We start from the raw sequence: 21,333 nt of genomic DNA on the forward strand, positions 1-21,333 counted from the left end.
CGGGACATGTCAATGGTTAACAGCAAGATTTTGATGCATTGTAACGATTTGACCATATGCTGGGGTGCCAGTTAGGTTGCAGCCTAACAATACTGATACTGAAAAGTCCAGTCTGGGATTCTTTTGACCAGTCCACAATCTTCAACTCAACAGTTCATCAAAGTCAATCTTTTGCATTTTCAGTTCAATTTAGTTCATTTCCAACAGAAAACAACATGTCGAACCAATGCAGAAAAGGGTTATGAAAGAAACAAGATACAAAACAGGTAAACAGGTACCTCTTAGTCCACGGAAGCCGCCATCTTCGCCCAGCGTCTCCCATTTAAGGTTGTTGAATGAATTGCTGATACGGAGGGTGTGTGGGGGAACAAACCAATTGTATTGAGACTATGACAGAAGTGATTTGAGATCGCTACATCATATTTACTTTTTTTACAGTGTAAAAAATGTCCACCTCAAAGAAACTGCCATAAAATGAGTATATAGCTATTCATATTTTTTTCCACTTTCACTGAATACAATCTTTTCACCAACTTCTGTCCTTTTCATAAATAGTATATAATTATTGATTTTCATAACTTGAATTCTTTAAATTCCAAAAATTTTGATAATACCTCAAATAAAATAAAATAATAATAAAAAAACGTGCAAAATAGAAATATAGTTAATATATTAAAACCATATGACAAAGTTGTTTTTCTATTATGTCAGTATTTATTATGTGAATGATTAGCAATATTATTTAAATGGTTTAAATGCATACACATTTTTTTGTAGTTTTAAAATAAAGAATTTGGCCTGTTAATTTATTCTCTATTTAAAATGAGTTGATGCATATTAGCTTCCAAAACTTTTACACTCTAATATGTATTAGTGTGAGTATTAGTGTATGTATATGTGAGTTCATTGAACATCAAAACATATTACGTTAATACATTAGAGTGTGTGTGTGCATGTATGCGTGTGTGAGGTGAGGTGAGGTGAGCATGTGAGCATGTTTTGCTTCTGGCTCAGTGGTAGAGTCGGTCATCTTTCAATCAGAAGGTCGGAGGTTCAATCCCCAGCTCCCTCAGGCTACATGTCGAAGTGTCCTTGGGCAAGACACTGAACCCCAAATTGCTCCCAGTGGCATAGCCAACGGGTATGAATGTGATAACTGATTTTAGGTAGCAGCCTCTGCCATCAGTGTGTGAATGGGTGAATTTGATATGTAGTGTAAAAGCAGCTTTGAGTGGTCGCAAAGACCAGAAAAGCGCTATATAAGTACAGTCCATTTACCATTTACCATGTGTGTATGAAAAGGCCAAAATTGAATACTTTACTTGCACATACATAGCCTAAATAATCACATGCATACAGGCATTCACGCATATACATAAACTTAACACAAAAAGTAAGGAAATTTGTGTTTGGTAGATTATTTCTTTGTTCTAACAATGCTTCTTGGCAATAAATCTCATAACGTTGGAAAGCCTGTTTATTTACCTTTTAAATGGTGCCAAATTTGTAAGGAACATGCGTTTGTGCTGGATGAGCAGCAGAGCTGAGTATGTGGGTTGCGCCCATGAAAAATTTGCCAAATCTAAGACTAAAGAATAAAATCTTTCTGAATCCACAGCAAGGCTGCAGAAGTTCAAGAGTTTACGTTTAAAGACATGGAAATTTTCAGGTGTTTTCATATTGTCAGACAGACTGTTGCAGCGGGTAATAGCTAACTGCATCAGACACTATAAGCACCTTAATGACTTCATATTTTTCATCGAGTTGTCCATATGTACGACGGGGTATTAGGGCCATATTGAGGAAAAAAAATCTCTAAGATTTCGAGAAAAAAGTCATAATATTACGAGAATAAAGTCGTAATTTTACGAGAAAAAAAGTCATAATGTTACGAGAATTAAGTCATAATATTACGAGAATAAAGTCGTAATTTTAGGCCATGGTTAGCCTGTAACTTATTTTGAAGGGTAATTTCAGAAGAGCAGTCAGTCGCCTGCGCTAAAATGACTAAGATCACGAGTCATTTTCAAATAAAATCAGTCCTGATAGTTATAACGAAGTGGTGCTGGTGTTCCGACTGATTAAATATTTCGTATTTGTGAAACCTATACTAATGTACCGATATGTAGCTGTTTATAGTATGCTTGCGCACACTAGGCAGGAGATCTCGCATGTTCTCGCGAGGTTCATGTATGCTTTTGCCTCCATGCTACCAGGTGTGTTCAATAAAGAATACATAAATACATTGAATACAGCTCCGGCTCAAGTTGTGTTAAGCCTCCTGTGCAATCATTTATAAGCATAACTTCACAAGATGTCCACTGTGGAGTTACACTTCACACGTTTCTCATTTTAGGGCAGGTGGCTTTTGCTCTTCTGATATCAATAACATTTAGGCTAACAGTAGTCTAAAATTACGACTAATAAAGTAACGACCTCATTCTCGTAATACTACGACTTTATTCTCATGAAAATACGATTTATTGTCGTAATATAATGACTTTCTTCTCTTATGACGTTTCTCTCGTAAAATTACGACTTTATTCTCGTATTATTACGTGTTTCCCCCTTTAATGTGGACCTAATACTCCGTCGAAGTAAATGGAATTTGTTTCAATAAAAAAAAAAACTGTGACACCGGAAGTAGTACATTGACCTTTTCGACTTTTTAGAGATTTTCAACCTTAGATTTTTTTCCCCCTCCGTGTCCCCTCCCGGACTCCGTACTCCTTCACTCCTTTCCAGTCATTGTTTCCGACCCAACTGCGCTATTTATCGCGGTCAAAGGAGAGATCAGGTACAGTTTTCGACTTTTCGAACCCAGCCCAGATTCTGATATCCCATGAGCATCATGTATCCGGAAGAAAACAATACGTCAGCCACCGTGACTCAAATCTTACCCACATGGTAGCTTACTGGTAGAGTGAGACAGGGCACTTAACGTTTTGTTTTGAACAAAGTTTCTAAATTCCAAGAATACTAAGGAAGCTAGAAGTGAACATTTGTCTGTAGCCCATCTGTGATTCGATGTATTGGTTTAATTAATTAACCGAGGTACCAACTTTTCGTGAAGTAACACAGCTAGCTAACTAGCGTCAGCAATACAGGATATTGAACATGTAGGTGGAATGTCGGCATTTCGTTTATTAAGAAATAAGACAGCCGCTGGTTTAAACGTTTCAACTTTTTTTGTAGAAAATGTCTTCAGCTAAAGCGAAGATATGGGAGAAGAAGATGAGAAACCAACCGGCCAGTGTGCAGTATTCATCTTGCAGCGCACAAAACGGAGGAGACACCCCGGGCACTGGTAGCATGCTTACTATTTGTATCTTTATGGTACATTATGATGCTGTATGCTTCCTTTTTACTCATCTTTATTTACCATGACCTCGTCTCCTATTGCGGCATTATGATCAGCAACTCACAGCGTGTACAAACTTCAGTATTCATCCCTGTCTGACTCTCTACTGTGCTATCCGCATCTGTTCTGTGAATAATTAAAATAAAAAAGTTCATATGCTTAAGAAACATGGCACAGTACTTAAGATAACTCGTACAATTCAGGGCGTAACGTTTTATCGTAATCGGAATCAATGCTTCTCTTTTGATTTGATGTTTGAGTGGGATTGTATTTTCAAGTTTAACTTTGGGTTTACTCCGTCCAAATTTGACCTTAAATAGCACATCATTCCATTCAAGATATCTTTAAATCCTTAAAAAGTACAAGTAACCGTTTTAACATTACATTGCTATACTAAATATGATTTAATTATATCTGTATTTAAATTCTTCCTTATCAAAATGAGCATTTCAGATATTCACAATGGCATTCTGCCTATCCAAAACTAACATTCTGGGTATCTGTAATAGAAATCTTCCTAGGAAAAACTCCCATTTTAGATATCTACAGTCCAATTGACCCCCTTTGATATCATGGGCTTGATCCATACACTAGGGGCCGGTTTCACAGACAAGGCTTTAATTAAGCCAGGAGTAGGCCTTAATGTGTACTAGTGAAACCAGGAAATTTAAGTGGCTTTCATGGATGTGGCCTAAGTTTAGCTTAGTTAGTCAGTGACTATGGAGTCCTGGAGTAAGGTGAGTAAGCCTAAAAGAGAACACCAGGGTTAAGCCTCATTAGGTTAAGTATGAGCACATGCTGTTGGTCTAATGGTGCTCATAAAAACCCGGAATGGAATTGAAAAACACAGTGACTGGTGTGAACCTGGAGATAAAACAACAGCAGAAGCAAAGATAATTTGTTCAAAATACTTTAGTGAGTCTGAAAAAAGTCTGAAAAAACTGAAACAAAACTGTGTCAAACAATCCAGTAACTGAAAGTAAAAGCCAGACTGCTTTCACTGAGCAAGAGAAGAGTGGTTGGGCTGCAATTTGCAGTAAATTCAACACAAATTAAAATATAACAAGAAAAGTTTAACTTCTTGTGAGATATCTTTATTGTTTTCAGTGTTTTACTTTTCTCATATTTCTATTTTTGTGACATACACTTTAGAATGATATCTGCCTTTATAGACTCTGTGGAAGAACCTTAAACTGGTGTAAACAAATAGAGAATGCAGAGATTGGAAGAGAGCAAATTAATACTGGTGAATTGTACACCACATGATGACCAAAAGTAAATTGGTTAGTTATTTTGGTCAATATATTCCACTGTCTGCGTCAATCTTTATTCTTTTTTCATACTAAGGACCAAATGAGTTTATTGCTTCTAATGGAGTATTTTAATCACCGCAAACCATATCTTAAGACGGCTTCGATTTTCTCATTTAATTTTCCGTGCACACTATTTAAATAAAAAAATAAAATTAAAAAAAGCCATAATAAATACACTACATATTTAAATGCGTCTCATCTGGTTGTGCTTCAATGTAAAAGCATCTCTGTCTGCAAGTCCTTGTTTGTCATTGCTGGCCTGAGCCATTTGCACAACTGCTTGATCCTGATTTTCCATTGGAGGATCAGGACAGCAGCGCTGCTTCAGGTAGTTGTGCAGCACTCCGATTACACTTATCCACAAGTACTCGTCTGGCTGGCCTCTGTAGTGCATGTTGGTCTTCATTTAGATGTTCCAAATAGTCCATTCTTCTTCACAAACAGGACTAAGCAGAAGTTAAACCTGCCTCTTTGAAGGATTAATTTAAGCTTCAATTTAGGCCTAGAGTAGCTCTAACCTTCCCTCTTGCAATCAGCTTAGTTTAATCCAGAACAGGCTAAGTCTATGACTATTTTAAAATAGGTCTGTGCAAGTCGCTTTTAGTTAAGACAGCTCAAACAGGCATTTTAGTCTGGGACTAGGCTTAAGCTTTGTCTGTGAAACCGGCCCTAGATCTCCTAAAGACACAACAGGAAAGTCCAACAAAATACTGTACGAGTTTGCCACAACAATGGCACAAACCGATGGGTGGTAAAATAAAGGCTGTGCTGATATCATTGGTGGTGGTAGCGAAGGCCAGACAGGATTGCAAGCGGAGATCAGTTGACTGTCTTCCTCAATTTTTAACACGTCTGACATCTCTCCTCTTGACAAGCGAAAAATATGACACCCCCTCTAAACTTTGAGGATAACTGCTGTCGGACTTGCATATTCCATGTGCACTCATGGAGCAGCCGAAGGTTCGACTCCCACCCTTGGCCCTTTGCTGCATGTCATTCCCTACTCTCTTCTCCCCATATTTCCCATCTCTCTTCAGCTGTCCCATCTAATAGAAGCAAAATTGCCCAAAAAAATCTGGAAAAAAAAAAATCTACATGAATAGGTAAACATGCAGTACAGGAGCAACTTTAAAACCCAGTTTCTGTATTTTATTATGCTTTGTTACAAAAAACAGTATTCCTGGTGGTTAAACCATGCTTGTATGCATTCTGATTTTACCAGTAATGGTGCTTAAATGACAAAATGATCTTTCCAAAGGTGGAGGTGGTAATGATGGTCCATCTGACATCCATCAATCTACAGAAAGGTCAAAGAACCCTCAACAACGGGCTGGATGGGCCCGTGGACACCAAAAAGAAGGTGGAGGCTACGCCAAGGGGATGCCAAAGTACATCACAGGTAAACATTTTCGAACTCTTTCAACATATGGTAAATGGAATGTTTATTGTGTTAAGGGTTATGTAACAACTTAACTTTTTTAATGATTGCCTATTTAGAGATGCTTGTGGCTATTGAGATAATTGATCAGATTTAGTTTTAGACCCAATGCTTTCTTGTGGTTTAGATTTGCATTTTTTCTGTAGTCCTTCAAACCACCTTTAAGTTCAACTCAGGTGTCACACAACTAGGGATGTAATGATACCTTGTGAGACAGTTGAAAATTGGTACACATAAGGGATGATTGAACTCGGTACAAAGAAAAATTAATCACAATACCCTTTTTTTAACAGCATAGGCCGCTATCTGCCTTTGACTCCTCTTATTCATCATCATAACTTCTTTTACATCTGTAAATGAATAGAGTCAAACAGACATGGCAGCAGCAGGCTAACATTTTGCGGTGTTTCCCACACATAGACGATACCCAGTCCGCCCAAGTATATATTTGCCTACCATTTTAGCATTTTTCTTTTTTATCCATTTAAGATTGCCGTCCGCTATTGATAAACTAGCAATCTCGGATCCCATTGGCTATAGTCAGAGACGATAAAGCCTCTGGAGACACCGGTGAACGTGCTGGGCGGTAGGCGATAATCGACTTCCTGTCAAGATTTCCTTTTCCGCGTACTGCATTGTTACAGAAAGTGTAAACGCTTTCTTGTGATTTACTTGTTATTAATGGGTCTTACCTTGGCCGAAATTTCAACATCATGATCCAGATTAATAAGAAGTGAAAATTCAAGCTTTGTCAGGTCTGTCCTCAAGAGGAGAAGTAAACTTTTAAAATGCTCGTTTGTTGAACAGAGGTCGCATCGATCTGATGCATTTGAGGAGGTCGGGAATTCTGAACACTGAATGGCTTTCGTGACGCAGCGTCAAGGGAATAATCTCAAGTGAAATTTTAGATTTAGAACAGATTGTTAGCTGAATTTACAAGCAGATGTCTGTTTATAGAGATTAATAAGAAGCTAAATAGTCATCAGATAAGGCTGATGGGAGCCGGGATGTCATTGCCGCGTATTACGTTCCACCTGCTTTTGCTCTCCTCACTGACTTTTTTTCTGCATACGCCTCACATAATCTCTCTATCTACTCCTTGCATACGTGTTGCGAGTAGTGTCTAGACACCTGCTCTGCAGGTAAAAGTAAGAGAAAGGGAGACGTCGCCACTGAATCATGTACAGGACAAAATCCGCAAAGTGATAAGAGGTACGGCTTTGACCACAGGGGGCGCCAAAATCAACACAAACCAAAAGTTCCTCACGGCAGCTTTAAATAATAAATAAATAAATGATAAAATAAATTATATCATATAAATACATTTTGTTGACAAAAGGCTCCCTCTCCGTCATCTTGTTTGGATTGAACAAACCCCAATTCCAAAAAAGTATGTATGTTGTGTAAAATGTGAATAAAAACAGAATACAGTGATTTGCAATCCTTTTCAACGTATATTCAATTGAATACAGCACAAAAACAAGATATTTAATATTCAAACTAATAAACTTTTTGGAAACTTTTTCTTTTTTTTGGAAATATACACACATTCTGAATTTGATGCCTGCAACACGTTCCCAGCCCGGAAATAGTAGGCTATATGCCTGTAAGAGAACGTTACTATCTAACACTTTCACATTAATGTATGTATATAAATTGCCAACAATAGAAATCAAGTGCTATTTCAAATGCATTAAACTAACCTTAACAGGTCTTTCAATTAACGTTGTTGTTACATTCTGTTGTCAAACGTCACAGCGGTAGTGGACTGTATGGACTTCTGCTCTGTGTTGCTGAACACGCAGCTCACATTTTTTCGATCTCGTAGCTGTTGTCCGGCATGATGGTGGCTTGTACTCCGGCTCAACAAACGTCATCAGCTCACGGAAGCCTTCTCTTTCCACAACACTTAGTGGGAGCATATCTCCAGTCACGTTTTTTATAATTATTATCAGGCTAATCATCTCCGCTCTGGTATAATCACAACAGCGTGTGCAAACAGGGCTAGCAAAAGATGTGATGCGAGACTGTCTTTCTCCGTTGGCTTCTCCTTGTGCTTTAAGTGCATGTGGTTAAGCATCGAACTAGTATTTCTATGATATACAAGTTTAACACAACATATCTTGCACAGCACGTTATCGTCGTCTTTTTTGTCAAAGTACTTCCAGACATAATTTTTCCTGGTCACAGCTGACAAGGTGCATGTAAGTGAGTTGAACTAATTAAGCCGAAAACAACGTATGTATGGGTGTGCGAGAAGTGTAATGTTACTCAACAGTACTGTATAATGACGTCAACAACGAGTACTCTAATATTTGTCCCCATCCCTAATTAATACACCCCCGTGCCATCACAGATACTAACTTTTGAACTTTTTCGTTGATAACATTCTAGATGGTCCTTTTCCTCTTTAGCCCATAGGACTCGACAGCCATTATTTCCAAAAACAGTTTGAAATGTGGATTCGTCAGACCACAGCACACTTTTCCACTTTAGGTCAGTCCATCTCAGATGAGCTCAGGCCCAGAGAAGTCTGCAGCACTTCTGGGTGTTGTTGATATACGGCTTTCACTTTGCATGGTAGAGTCTTAACTTACATTTGTAGATGCAGCTGTGTTAATTGACAATGGTTTTCTGAAGTGTTCCTGAGCCCACGTTGTAATATCCATCACAGAATGATGCCGGTTTTTAATGCAGTGCCGCCTGAGGGATCGAAGGTCACAGGCATTCAATGTTGGTTTTCGGCCTTGCCCCTTACATGCAGAGATTTCTCCAGATTCTCTGACTCTTTTGATGATATTATGAACTGTAGATGGTGAAATCTCTATATTCCTTGCAATTGCACGTTGAGGAACGTTGTTCATAAACTGTTGGACTATTTGCCCATGCAGTCTTTCACAAAGTGGAGAACCTCATGCCTTTGTTGATGAAGAACGACTGAGCCTTTCAGGAGTACTCCTTTTATACCCAATCATGGTACTATCACCTGTTACCAATTAACCCACTTACCTGTGGAATGTTCCAGTTGTTTTCTGAGCATTCCACAACTTTCCCAGCCTTTCAGGTGTCAAATTCAGAATGTGTGTATATTTCCAAAACAAGACTAGGTCAAAACCTGGCCACATCAGGTCAATGTGTGCTTTTGTGGGCAATATGTTACAAGGACTGTCCTTATGAGGCAGATGGCTACGTGTTTGAAAGCAGGTGCACACTGCGGACATGGGTGAGGACAGCGGAGGAGCAGCCCCGCTTACTCCCCGAACAAAGTATCCAGAGCTGTGTAGAGTTGCAACAGTGGAGGTCTAATATGCTCCATGATCCACCATTGTGATGTCGCAACTCTCTCTCTCTCTACGGCTGTGAAAGTACCGTCAGTCAGTCAGTCAGTCAGTCAGTCAGTCAGTCAGTCAGTCAGTCAGTCAGTCAGTCAGTCACATACAGACCCATGTGTAGGGCTGACCCCGGCGGTCAGCCAAAGGTTTATCAGTTTTAACATTAAGTATCTTGCCTTTGTGTTGTATTCAATTGAATATAGGTTGAGAATTATTTGCAAATCACTGTATTCTGTTTTTATTCACGTTATACCCAGCTTTGTGAATTGTATCTTACGAAAGCAAATAATAATAATAAATAAAAAAGATCAGTATCACAATACAACGTGAAATGTTTGTTATAAAAAGATATTTTCATGTTGTAACGTGAAACGTATCACGTTATAACGTGATAAATTATATTGTTATAACATTAAACAGATGTTTGAGTGAGGAAACATGTGGACGGACAAATAGAAAAATGTTGGTGTACACTGAGAAGGATTTTAAAATGCATGTGGCTGTACAGGAGAAAGCATCAGTCCGATATTATGCATCGCATCAGGCGATTTCTGCTTCTTTGCTCAACACATGGGGGGTCTAGAAATTTTAACAAATGCCTTACTGTGCTTTGGGTCACCACATAACTAATGGCACTGGGCAATCTCCCCTCGTTCTAGCCCCTCCCCACATGTTCGTTCTGATATTGCGGGGAGGTTTCAGCCTATGAAAGTCACACATGCTCTGCAAACTTGAAACAGAGATAGATGCACACGCGTGTATTGCGTTGAAAATGCGTAGGGCTGACCCGAATGCATTAAAGCTTCTATCGTTGAGTTAGTTACGGTTACGGTTACTATAAAGTATAAAGTACATCTCTCCACATACTGTGAATGACACGAGCAGGAGCTGTTACCTGCGATCAGTTCATAGTTTATAATAACGCAGTGTGGAGGACACAGATGTTTAATAAAGTGGATCCGTGTTAATCACGCAGATCTGTCTGTCTGTCTGTCTGTCACTGTTGACAAAGACTCCAATCTGCTGTGTATACTGTATTTCACACAGAGCTGTAGAGGATCGCCAGGCCTCTGTCATCACTTCAGTCCTTGACCACCCGCTCCCTCCCTCTGTGCCGGTGCTCTCCCCCTCTCAGTGCAGCATGTTGTATGACGTTTTTTGAAGTCTAATGTGTCCGTCCACACGTTTCCTCACTCAAACATCTGTTTTATGTTATAACAATTTAATTTATCACGTTATAACGTGATAAGTTTCATGTTATAACAATAAATGATTATGTTATAAAGTAAAACGTTTTACGTTATAACGTGAAAATATCTTGTTATAACATAAAACTTCTCACGTCATAACATGATACTGATCTTTTTTATTTATTTCGGCGTGACAGCAATACGCTTCCGAGAGAGCTTAACGTGAGTCGAGTGTTTTGTTACATCCCTACACACAACTGATGAAACTTTCATGAGTCCGAAAAGCAGACGCAATGCCACCCAACTCTCTTGCTCCCATCCCTATTCAGCTGGAGCTTTTGCCAGGGCCAGGGCGGCCGAGGTGAGCGCCATGTTGAAAGCTGTTAACAAGACAACGGGCAGCTGTCATGTGTTTGGAGCCCTGCCTAAACACATGAGGAGACGGGCCATGAGCCACAACACCAAGCGGCTCCCTCTCAGACTGAGAGATGTGGCCAACCGGATGGTAAAGTTTAGAATGTTTCCTTCCAGCACAGGGATAGTACCATTTAGTACCTTAACCTCTGTCAGTAACTTGTATTATGTAATCCTAGTATTGTAACCTCAAAACACCAAAAATCTTCATTTGCATATCACAATTTTTTTGTCCCAGAGGAGATGCATATGAGGCTACTTTGTTTTGCAGCATCAAAGGCTAATGTGGAAAACTCACCAGAACAAAATATTTTTCAGTCAACAACTTTTTTCGTGCTTTAATCCCTGTATAATGCATTTCATTTCCCTCTGATATATTTGGTGACATCTCTGTGTCCTTCACCCGTCAGCGAGAAAAGAGCCTCCAGGCTGGTTCAAAGAAGAAGGAACAGGCAAAGAACAAGAGCCGCAAGGCCCGCCGGCGACACGGAAATATGCTGTTGGAGTTCAACCGCCGTCAGAGAAAGAATATGTGGCTGGAGACTCACATTTGGCACGCCAAGCGCTTCCACATGGTTAAAAAGTGGGGCTACTGCCTTGGGGATAGACCTACTTACAAATGCTACCGTCCTTGCTATAGGGCAATGAGCAGCCACTGCTTGCTGCAGGTAACCATCATAGGATTAGTGTGTGTTTAATTTGTGTTACATATTTAAGTAAAGTAAGTATTTTGATTAAGGGGGTTTCACTGCCATTAAAGTAAACTTAACTGATTTTAGGACCTTTCCTACTACTGCTGCATAGAGCTACAGGGAGAGGAAAACAAGCTTCTGGCTTCCCTGTCACAGCTGACCAGCAAGGAGGCTGGTGAGATTATGCCCTACCACACCACATAAACATACACATGGTCTTTATTGGCTAATTGCTATAAAAACTAGGCATGTAGACCTTGTTTTCTCATTTGTCCTGTCTTAGTTTTGAGTGGTACTTTATGTTCTGTTAGGCGACTTAGTATTATGAAAGAAATGATATATATTACAAAAAACAGGAAAATTGAGCACTGATTTCACTTCCATAATACAAGTTTTATAAGTTCCAGTTTAGTTTGAATAACTGAGAAATATGTTTATGGTGGGTGTTTCCAGGCCCTACATTCGCTGCAGCACTAAGTCTATCTGGGCAAAGACAGGGCAGTGTGGTAGTCTACAGAGCAGGACAATACCCCTTGCAGCCCCTGGGTCCTGTGACCTTCCTCTGGAGACCACAGACAGAGGGCTCAACCCACAGGCAGTTGTGGATTTGGGCTCATCCCACAATTAAGAAGGTAGGAATATATATTCTATAAGATATACTGTATATCTTGTATATATCTATTAGGAATATAATGGGTCATTGTTGACTATATATACACACACACACACGCGCACACGCAAATACATACATACATACATACATACATATAGTATACGAGTGTTTTGGTATTAGTTGCACATGTAGATATGATGTAACATTTTTGTGTTCCTTGCGCAGGACCTTCTTCCTGAGCTACGAACTGTATGCCAGTGTTGTGAGGCTGTAGTTCCTTCAGTTGTTCCAGTGGTGACTCCAGCTGAGGTTGTTTCCACCCTAGAACCTGATCAAAAGCCTGAAAAGACTCATGAGGCCAAGCAGATAACTGGAACAAAGAGAAAGCAAACCTGTAAGGATGCCACTAGACCTCAAGCCAAGAAGATCCTTGGGGATGGAACCAGATCTCCCATTACACAAATTACCTGGAAGTCAAGCTCCACTGGAATCATTATTAAGTTTGTGTAGTTTTGTAAATTTAATTTGATGCAAACTAAGTAAAACTGAGTAAAAACAGGCTTGGATGAATATTTTTCCCTCCAATTTTTGTGGGAATTATTTTATTTGCCTTTTTTTAATCACTTGTGGATCTGTTACAGTGATCTCACAATGGAGATTGTACGCTTTCGCCTGATTGGACCACAGTCTCATTCTGTTCTGGTGGAAACCTTGGAAGCTGCTACAGACTGTGACGTAAGAAATGTGGCATTAGCAACATTTATTTGTGCAATTATTTACTGATTAATTTGAGTTTTCTTCTGTTCAGGATATTAATGCATCAAAACCCTCCTCCCTCTGGTGGCCCGAGCACTGCAAAGATGAGAGCAAGATGAGTCTGCATCGAGAACAAACTGACATCTATCGCACACTTCAAGGTGTATTGTTATATAAATCTCAACTATTACAGCCTATTCGTGTGTGGCCATCCATGGGGTTTTCTATTCATAGCTGCTGCTAGTAGGGGCAGGCGGGGGGTTGGGCAGACAGAATGCCTTTCAGAGCTAATAGTAATAGCTGATAGTTTGGTACTGGTAAGTGTTGCTTGCATCAGTTATCGAATACCGTGGTATAGCTGCATGCCGTGCCTCTTGTCCGATCGGCATCACACTTAAACGTGCACTCTTTGTCAGGTGACAAACGTATCAATTCAAAATAGTCAGAAAGGATTTGCAGCAAGACATCAACTTAATTAGTAAAACCATAGAAGCGTTTTACATCCGTATTGGTTGATTCTGCAGCTAATTAAACTTATCTTTGGTCGATCTACAGCACCACCCATTGGCCAAATGACATCAAATTTACCACAGACAGCATATCTATGTTTGTCAACTAAACGTGGTTGCAATTGCACAAATCATTATGGGTAAAAATACCTTGCACTGCTTTTATGCCAGGTTGTTGTGTGTGGGTGTGTTTGTCTTACTGACTATGTAATTCATACAGGCATTTATTTGAATGGAGAGCTCCCCCCAGGCACAGTGCTGGGTCTGACTGTGGATGACCCCAGGCTGACTTTACCAACAAAGAAGGTTCAATCTTTGCCCCGTGTAAAGCATGCACAAGGTAAAATCTGACCCACCAGGCAGAATGTGGAGGATGTTAAGTAGTTGTTTTAGAGATATGCATAAAGGGCATGACATTTCAATTATTTCCTTTAATTAAGTCATTCATTAACTGTTATCATAACAGTTAACATTAACTCTGTTTCCAAATGTAGACTTGAACATCATACAGTGTGTAGATGGATGTAATGCCAGCAGAAACCTGACCATTAAATACAAGCCATCTATAGTTGAGCACTGAATCACTTTTTGTTTCTGGTTGAGGTTGTTTCAAAGAGTATACAGCTGGCTCTGTGCCCTTGGGGGCCTCTGCTTGGCCATGCAGGCGTTCCAGGTTCGAATCCTGGCAGGACCTTGTACTCAAAACACAACCTCAGTGACAGAAGATGGCTGACTCAGTGGCTATGAAGAGAACTGAAAAGATAAGGGGTTGGCTTGTATATTTCTAGTTTTTTACAGCCATTTTGAACAATTTTGATGAAACTTTGTTAATCTCTTCTCCAACTATTTTCTTAGTTTTTATTATGCTATTTACAGAAATCAGTTCAAATGAAATCAAACTCGAAAATACAATAAACAGTACATTTTTGCAATAATTCCTTTTTATTTTAATTTTCTGATATGTGTTACATCCATCCTCACACACTCCTTATGTACTTAACTAGTTCTGTGATAGGGTTGCGGGGTGGATGAACAGAGTTTCATATACCATATATAATCATTAAGGTTTTTCATTCTTGCATTCACCAAAGAGTTGCCAAACAATCCATAAAGATAAGGCTTGGCTTTAATTTAACCACATTTTTTTGTTTAGGTCTGACAAGTTTTTTTATCATGATGATTTTTTGATGATTTGCTCTGTCACATGAAGTACCTATTGTGAAAGCTACTAACTGTGGCTTATGTAACATTTTGTATTTTATATAGGTAATGAAAAATATGCTTCCCCAAAAGATTCACCATGCATGTGAAAAAAAAAAAAGTGCATCCTATATTAATACGTTGTAATTTAGAGACTGTTGCAGTGTTTTCCTTTTGGGTTCCAAATCAGGCATAGACAGCATCATATCCTCATAGTGATGTTGCTCATACAGGAGCATGCCGTGTGTGACTGTGTGTTTGTTTCAGAGGTGGATGAGGAGAAAAGTAGGCAGCTGATGTTGAAAGGAGTACCAAAACACTGCTGCCAGAGTTACCTGTGGGAGCGGTTGGTCCGGGACAACGTTACTGAAAACAAGATATCAGAGCAGGCAGCTTATCATTTTGTTACTACCAGAAATGTAAAACAGTAATTTTCAGTAATTGTGACATACACTCTAAGCAGTGTTTGTCTTCTTTTCCATCTAAAAGATCTTACACTTGCATCTCTACTTCTAAATAATAGACACAAAAACATATTGCTCTCACCTCTAGCTTTTTCTATGTATTGCACAGGAGTTGAACCTTATGAGAAGTGAGGTACTGGTCCCAGGCTCCAAGCTGACCCCCACTCCCCTGCAAAGCCGAGTCCCAATTCTGCTGGTTCATCAACCTGGCAAGCAGTTGGGACATGATATGAGGGCCTGGGGTGCTGGATGGGACCTGCTGCTTCCTAAAGGATGGGCCATGGCCTTCTGGGTCCCACTGGTAGGTAGCATGGACAGCACTTTTATTTGATTTTGCCTTTATAACCTTTTCATTTCTGCCAAGAAGTAGCATTCTTGGAATCATTATGCTTTTTCCCTATAATGGTAGTACTGAGTTTGGTCTGGAAATACATTTTCTTAGCTATGTTAACCATTCAGATGAGTGGCTGCCTATCTTGCTGCTTGATGTAGAGTTACAACCAGAACAATTTTACATATTCCTTGTTCCAACAGTTCCAGACAATACTAATACTAAATAATAGTGCTGTCAAAATTAACGTGTTCATTTTTGCGATTAATTTGAAATATTTAACACATTAAGAAAAAACAAAACAATTAAAGCAGCTGTGTTTACTTCCTGTGGCAATTCCTGTGAGTGTTGCCAATTAAGCAACTTTCTCTCTCTCTCCCTCTTGGCAACTTTTTTCTAAAAAAGTTTAGCGTCTTTTTCAGACCAGTGAAATATATTATACTGTAATTCATTCCCATGTATGCTGCTCAGAGTAATCGCAGTTCATGGCTCCTCCTCTCAACAGCTCAGAGTTGCTCTCTCTCCTCTCCCCTCTTGTCCCGAGCGCAGGCAGTCAGTTGCAGGCGGGGCTGGCCTGGGACAGCGGGCAGGAAGAGTACAGCAGCCAAATAGGCAGCTTGCTCGCCACAGCAGTGCTGTGACAACTGCCACACCAAACCATCCCTGCTAAAGATGAAAAAGGACAATAATGGTTTTGAAATTCAACTGGCACTTACAGACATGGGTTTTGTCATTATTTCTTTTAGTACATATAAGAAATAGCCTATGCCTTTCAAGCTGACAGTCAATTTTGATGGCCTTGACGGTTTTATTGGAAATCTGTGGTTCACAGGAGAGAATCTGTTTAAAGTTAAAAATATGCTATTAAACAATAGTATTTTTATTTAAAAATACTTATTTTGTGTTCATTCTACATTAATTTCTTGATTTTTACTTGTAAATATCCATTATTACAAGCTTCAGTCTTCAGAAGAATAAAAGGTGATTAATCGCTTAATTAAAGCTGCAGTAGGTTACATTATTAAAACTAACTTTTTGCCATATTTGCTCAAATTGTCACTTTAAACATGCAGTAGTACATGAGAGAGATAATCTGTAAAAAATAATAATGTTCCTCTGGCTCCCCCTGCTGCTCCTAATGGCATTTGCAGGAATCTGCCGCTCTCACACTGCTGTCAATCACACGCAGAGCAGCACCACTCGTCCGCTCATGCTCGCATGGTCAAGTTCAATTTTCTTCAGTGTGCGCAGCGTCAGCCGGTTTGTGTCTACAAAGGTTTAAAAACAATATGCTGAGTTGGACAGTTCTGCTTGGCAGGCAAATACCATGGTTTCATTTCTGCTGTATTTGTTTCACATTGCTAAGATGTCTGCGGTTACTGTGACACTGTCTTACGTTGGTGTTGCAGTCTGGCTAACGTTAGCTTGTTCTCAATGCAGCTGCTTTTCAGCGTTGTTTCATGGCGGTGTGGCTGAAAATATCTCTGAAGTGCCCAGGCAGTGTTACCATTTCAGACTGTGTGATACTGCTTAGTTGGCACTATTTTTTCCACAGTCTCTGTTAGCAAACTAAGTGCTGGTGGTTTTGCCGATTACAATTTGCAGTAGATTACCGTTCACAGTAAAAACACTGATTTCCGCTGGTTTGATGTGTATCTTCTTCAATGGTGTTGGTGGTGTAATACAACGGCTGTGGTTGTTGTCATTTCACATCATATGTGTCCGCCATATTCTATATCTGGCTCCTTCAGTTGCTGTGGTTACTAGCCTTCGCACACATGACAGCTTCCTCTGCGGGGAGGGCTTTGGAGGCAGGACTGAGCGCCGCGGAGACAGAGGGGGAGGGACCTGGAGGTTGTAATCTTTCAAATTTTGAAGCAAAGTCCGCTCTCTTCTCCATCTTACCTACTGCAGGTTTAATCACAGCAAATTGTGGGCTTTATTAGTTAATTTTTGTAATCGATCGACAGCCATAATAAATGATATAAGATAGTTATCAAACATGCTTAGTAAGATCTGGAAGATATGAATTTTACTTAAATCCCGGATCATCACCAGAACACCTTCTTCCCACCACATCATCCCCATCCTACAGCAACTCCACTGGCTCCCAATCAACCAACGAATCACCTACAAAATCCTTCTGTATACATTCAAATCTATTCACAACCTCGCCCCTCCCTACCTCTCCGACCTCCTGCACATTGTCACTCCATCCCGCACCCTCCGGTCTTCCTCCTCCATCCACCTCACCGTACCCCCTGCCCGCCTCAGCACCATGGGGGCCAGAGCTTTCAGCTGCTCTGCTCCCCAGCTCTGGAATTCTCTACCACCTGACCTCCGAAATTGTACCACCCTCCCCATTTTTAAAACTAAACTCAAAACTCATCTGTTCCGCCTTACCTACTCTCCCTTACTCTCAGCACTGTCCCTCACCCACTCTTAATGTATTTTATCTGGTTTGTTATTACACTTGTTGGTGTTTTTACTCTTGTTTGTGTTTTTTTTGTTTGTACAGCGACCTTGAGTGTTCTGAAAGGCGCTTCTAAATAAAATGTATTATTATTATTATTATTAAACTACAAAAGTGTAAGTTTCATGGTATGTGGCTAAAAGTTCCGTGAATCTTTATGGATACAGCATATAATACAGTAAATGTCAGTATTGGGAGCCCTGTGAAAGATGTTCTCATTATTTGGTTGCCTCCATGTGTGGGGCAGTTCCATTTTCTTTCGACAAGCACTGTGGAAATGTTTAATGTCCTTTGCGATTTTAAGGTACACCAGAAGCCCTTTTGATTGCCTTTTTTGCTTAAGTTCCTTAAAATCTAGTGTTGACTGTTTGTGCCTTGTTTCTACCTCTATCAGGTGTACAGAGGAGTTCGCATTGGAGGGCTGAACATGAGTCTGAAACAATCTCAAAATAAAGGAGCCCCCCACTTCCCCCATGATTACCCAGACTGCCCTTCAGGTGTTCATTTTCAGGAAGAGCAGGAGGCAGAGCTCTTGGACAAGTTCAAAAGGTCAGCTAAAGACTGAGCAGGAAAAGGAACCAAGAATAGTTATCTTGTGTGTGATTGGTATCACACACATTGTAAGGACAGTTTTTAGTGAGAACGTTTGGTGACCATAGCTAGAAAAGTAGCCTGTTGATGGAAAATGGAATCTCACTAAGAAATATTGGCAGTCAACTCTTATAAATCAAGATAATCATGAGACTATCTAGGAATTAAAGATGCTTTGTAGTGGTCTGATCCAGTATGGCTGTCCGATAATCTGCTGTGAAATTATAATATTGACTTGCCTACAGTCTAAGTAGGAAAGTAGGAAATGTTTGTGGAATAGAGGTTCTGATAGAGGGAAGTTTGACCCTGTGATCTTTTCCATAGGTACCCACCAGCCAAAAGGACCAATTACATCAAACATGGCTGTCTGGCTCCATTCCGTTGCCCCTGGCAACAGTTGGTGGAGGAGTGGGAGCTTATCTCAATGGAAGGTGGAGTAGAGATAAAAGGAGAAAGGCAGACCCAAACCACAAAAGAGATTGACACAGTGATGCAGGAAGAGGTGACGTCACCAAGCGACATCACTGTAACAAAGCCTCTTAGCTGCATCACTGTACTGAGGTGAACATTTGTCTTTACTCCTTTTTATTCATGTCTCTTAGTAATATTTAAGATTGATCTTCTCCCATTCCTTTATTGTTTTTGTTTTCACTATTGATTCAAAACACACACCTACTGCAGGTTTACTCTGAGCTCCTTTTAGACATTTAACATCCTGCACATCTGAATCAGACTTTAACAATACATCAGTTGAAATTCAGTTTAAAAGATTCCTTGAGCAGAAATGTTCAGTTTTGTGAGCTTTGTGCTCCAACCATCACCCACTTCTTTCATAATTTTTATGAAGTGCAAGTTTGATAGGCTTGATGCATTTTGCTGGCTCCCTTTCATCATAAAGAATGCCCATAGTTTATCCAGCCATAAATTGCTGCAATGCATCACAGAGAGGTAGTAGATGGGAAGCGATGCATCTATCCTTATAATAATAATCACACAAGGTTCAAGTAATCCCTGACTTTATAAAGGAAAAAAATGTATTGCTTTTCTCTGTTCATTGGCTGCCTTTATGTTTTCAGCATTAACAATTTGAAAACCAACCAAATTTGATCTCCCGTAGGGTGTCTAATGGGGCCAATGAAAATGCAACTTATTCTTAGATTAGTAATCAATATTTATCAGCTGTCATAAATGGATATTGACTGTTTTTATGCTTCATAGGAATAGAAAGTCACTGAGGCTGCTCTCTGGTTGGTGCAGACACAAAACATCAAAAGGTCAAAGGCTGTGCCATGTTGGGAAGGTGCCAAACCTTGACCACTTAGCAATGACATCGTTTCTCACAACACATGGGATGAGTCTGGTGTGGGTACGTCTCTCACTGCTGTCCAAGGGCAAACCAGAGCTCCACGCCATGGTTTGTGTGCCAACTGCAGAGGACCTGCAGCTCCTGAACAAAGGACCTGGCAACAGTGGCCCCCAGGAACCCCTGCATAAAGACCACTTTAAAATCAGAATTGAACGCAGAAAGAAGGATCCCAAAAATGCCTCTATATCCTCTTTGACTTCTGGTAAAACTGAAGGCAAAAAGTCACACCTTGTCTCTGCCTCTGAAACAAAGCCCACCACTTTCAAAGAGCCAAAACCGCCCTCCCAGTCTTCCTCAAACCTCATCTTCGGGCTGTGGCCAGACCCTCTGCCGAGTATCACCTCTCACTGCTCCCGAGTGACTCTGGGCTGGGTCACTCAGGGCGACTTCTCCCTGTCTGCAGGCTGTGGGGAGGCTCTGGGGTTTGTCAGTGTTGCTGGACTCCTTAAAACCCTTTCCAGCCAGCCAATGGAATTCAGGGGAATGTTGCTGCTGCGCAACCCTACCTCCCTACAGTACCGCTTTGCGAAAATAACCATAGAGGTCTGATTGAAACATCTATACACATGCCGAGCTTAACTTTCAAAGAAAATTCTTGATATAGAGAGTGAAAGATTGACTTGACTCCTGTCCTCGAAAGGCCTGAAATTCTGTTTTTAAGACACTTAAGCTTCTATCAATAAGTGATCACTTTGCCTTGATAACTGCCAACTTGGATTGTGCCATAATCCACTTTAAAGTGTTTCAGTGGGACCTATTTGCACATGGACTACGAGCTACCTGGCTGGTACTGATGAAAAGAATATTTTTAGTTGTAATAATTTACTCTGGGCAGAGACATCATGATTGTTTCAGTTGAAAAAGATATGTTTGTTTCCATATCAATGCCTTTGTTAGAGTGATGCTCCAAAAAGGGATCCGTTAAAGTAATGTTTCAAAATTTTCAGACGAATAAAGGTTTAAGTCACTGTCTAATTTTTTTTTATAGTGATAGAGCCAATGGCCAATGATGAAGCCCTTGCATTTTCTGCTATACCAGGTCATAGGGTACTATGTTGAAACCAACGAATAAAATGGATATGACTGACCTGACTCTTCCCACAGTCTTTGGATAGCTGGGAATTTTGAGGTACCAGTCAGCCAACAGATCTTTAGAATGTAACTTCAGACAATGTAAATGAAAGAAATCCTTTGTGCAAGAGATTAGTTTGTCCTTTTATCAACTTGGATATGTACATGAATAAACTTGTGATTAATTTTACATCACTCTATATGATAATGATATTTTTG

General features: G+C 40.0%; 1 protein-coding gene across 2 annotated transcripts; it reads left to right on the forward strand.

The window, feature by feature from the left end:
- Positions 1 to 2,771: 2,771 nt before the first annotated feature.
- Positions 2,772 to 21,313, forward strand: pop1 (POP1 homolog, ribonuclease P/MRP subunit). 2 transcript variants are annotated; one of them, XM_069655534.1, is made up of 16 exons: positions 2,772 to 2,797; positions 3,196 to 3,307; positions 5,933 to 6,073; positions 10,964 to 11,139; positions 11,459 to 11,716; positions 11,828 to 11,915; positions 12,194 to 12,372; positions 12,579 to 12,853; positions 12,995 to 13,088; positions 13,162 to 13,270; positions 13,839 to 13,958; positions 15,086 to 15,207; positions 15,392 to 15,583; positions 18,481 to 18,635; positions 19,002 to 19,238; positions 19,896 to 21,313. In XM_069655534.1, the coding sequence occupies exons 2-16, from the start codon at positions 3,199 to 3,201 to the stop codon at positions 20,590 to 20,592; spliced, it is 2,952 nt and encodes a 983-aa protein (XP_069511635.1). In that variant the 5' UTR covers positions 2,772 to 2,797; positions 3,196 to 3,198; the 3' UTR covers positions 20,593 to 21,313. The 2 variants fall into 2 exon arrangements, with proteins under 2 accessions (XP_069511635.1, XP_069511634.1); XM_069655533.1 differs by lacking the exon at positions 2,772 to 2,797 and adding an exon at positions 2,895 to 3,119.
- The last annotated feature ends 20 nt before the right edge of the window (positions 21,314 to 21,333 follow it).

This window comes from Semicossyphus pulcher, unplaced genomic scaffold (assembly GCF_022749685.1).
Source record: "Semicossyphus pulcher isolate SPU_LCO1_2020_fin unplaced genomic scaffold, fSemPul1.0.p SCAF_9, whole genome shotgun sequence".
In the NCBI taxonomy this organism is placed as follows: Eukaryota; Metazoa; Chordata; class Actinopteri; order Labriformes; family Labridae; genus Semicossyphus; species Semicossyphus pulcher.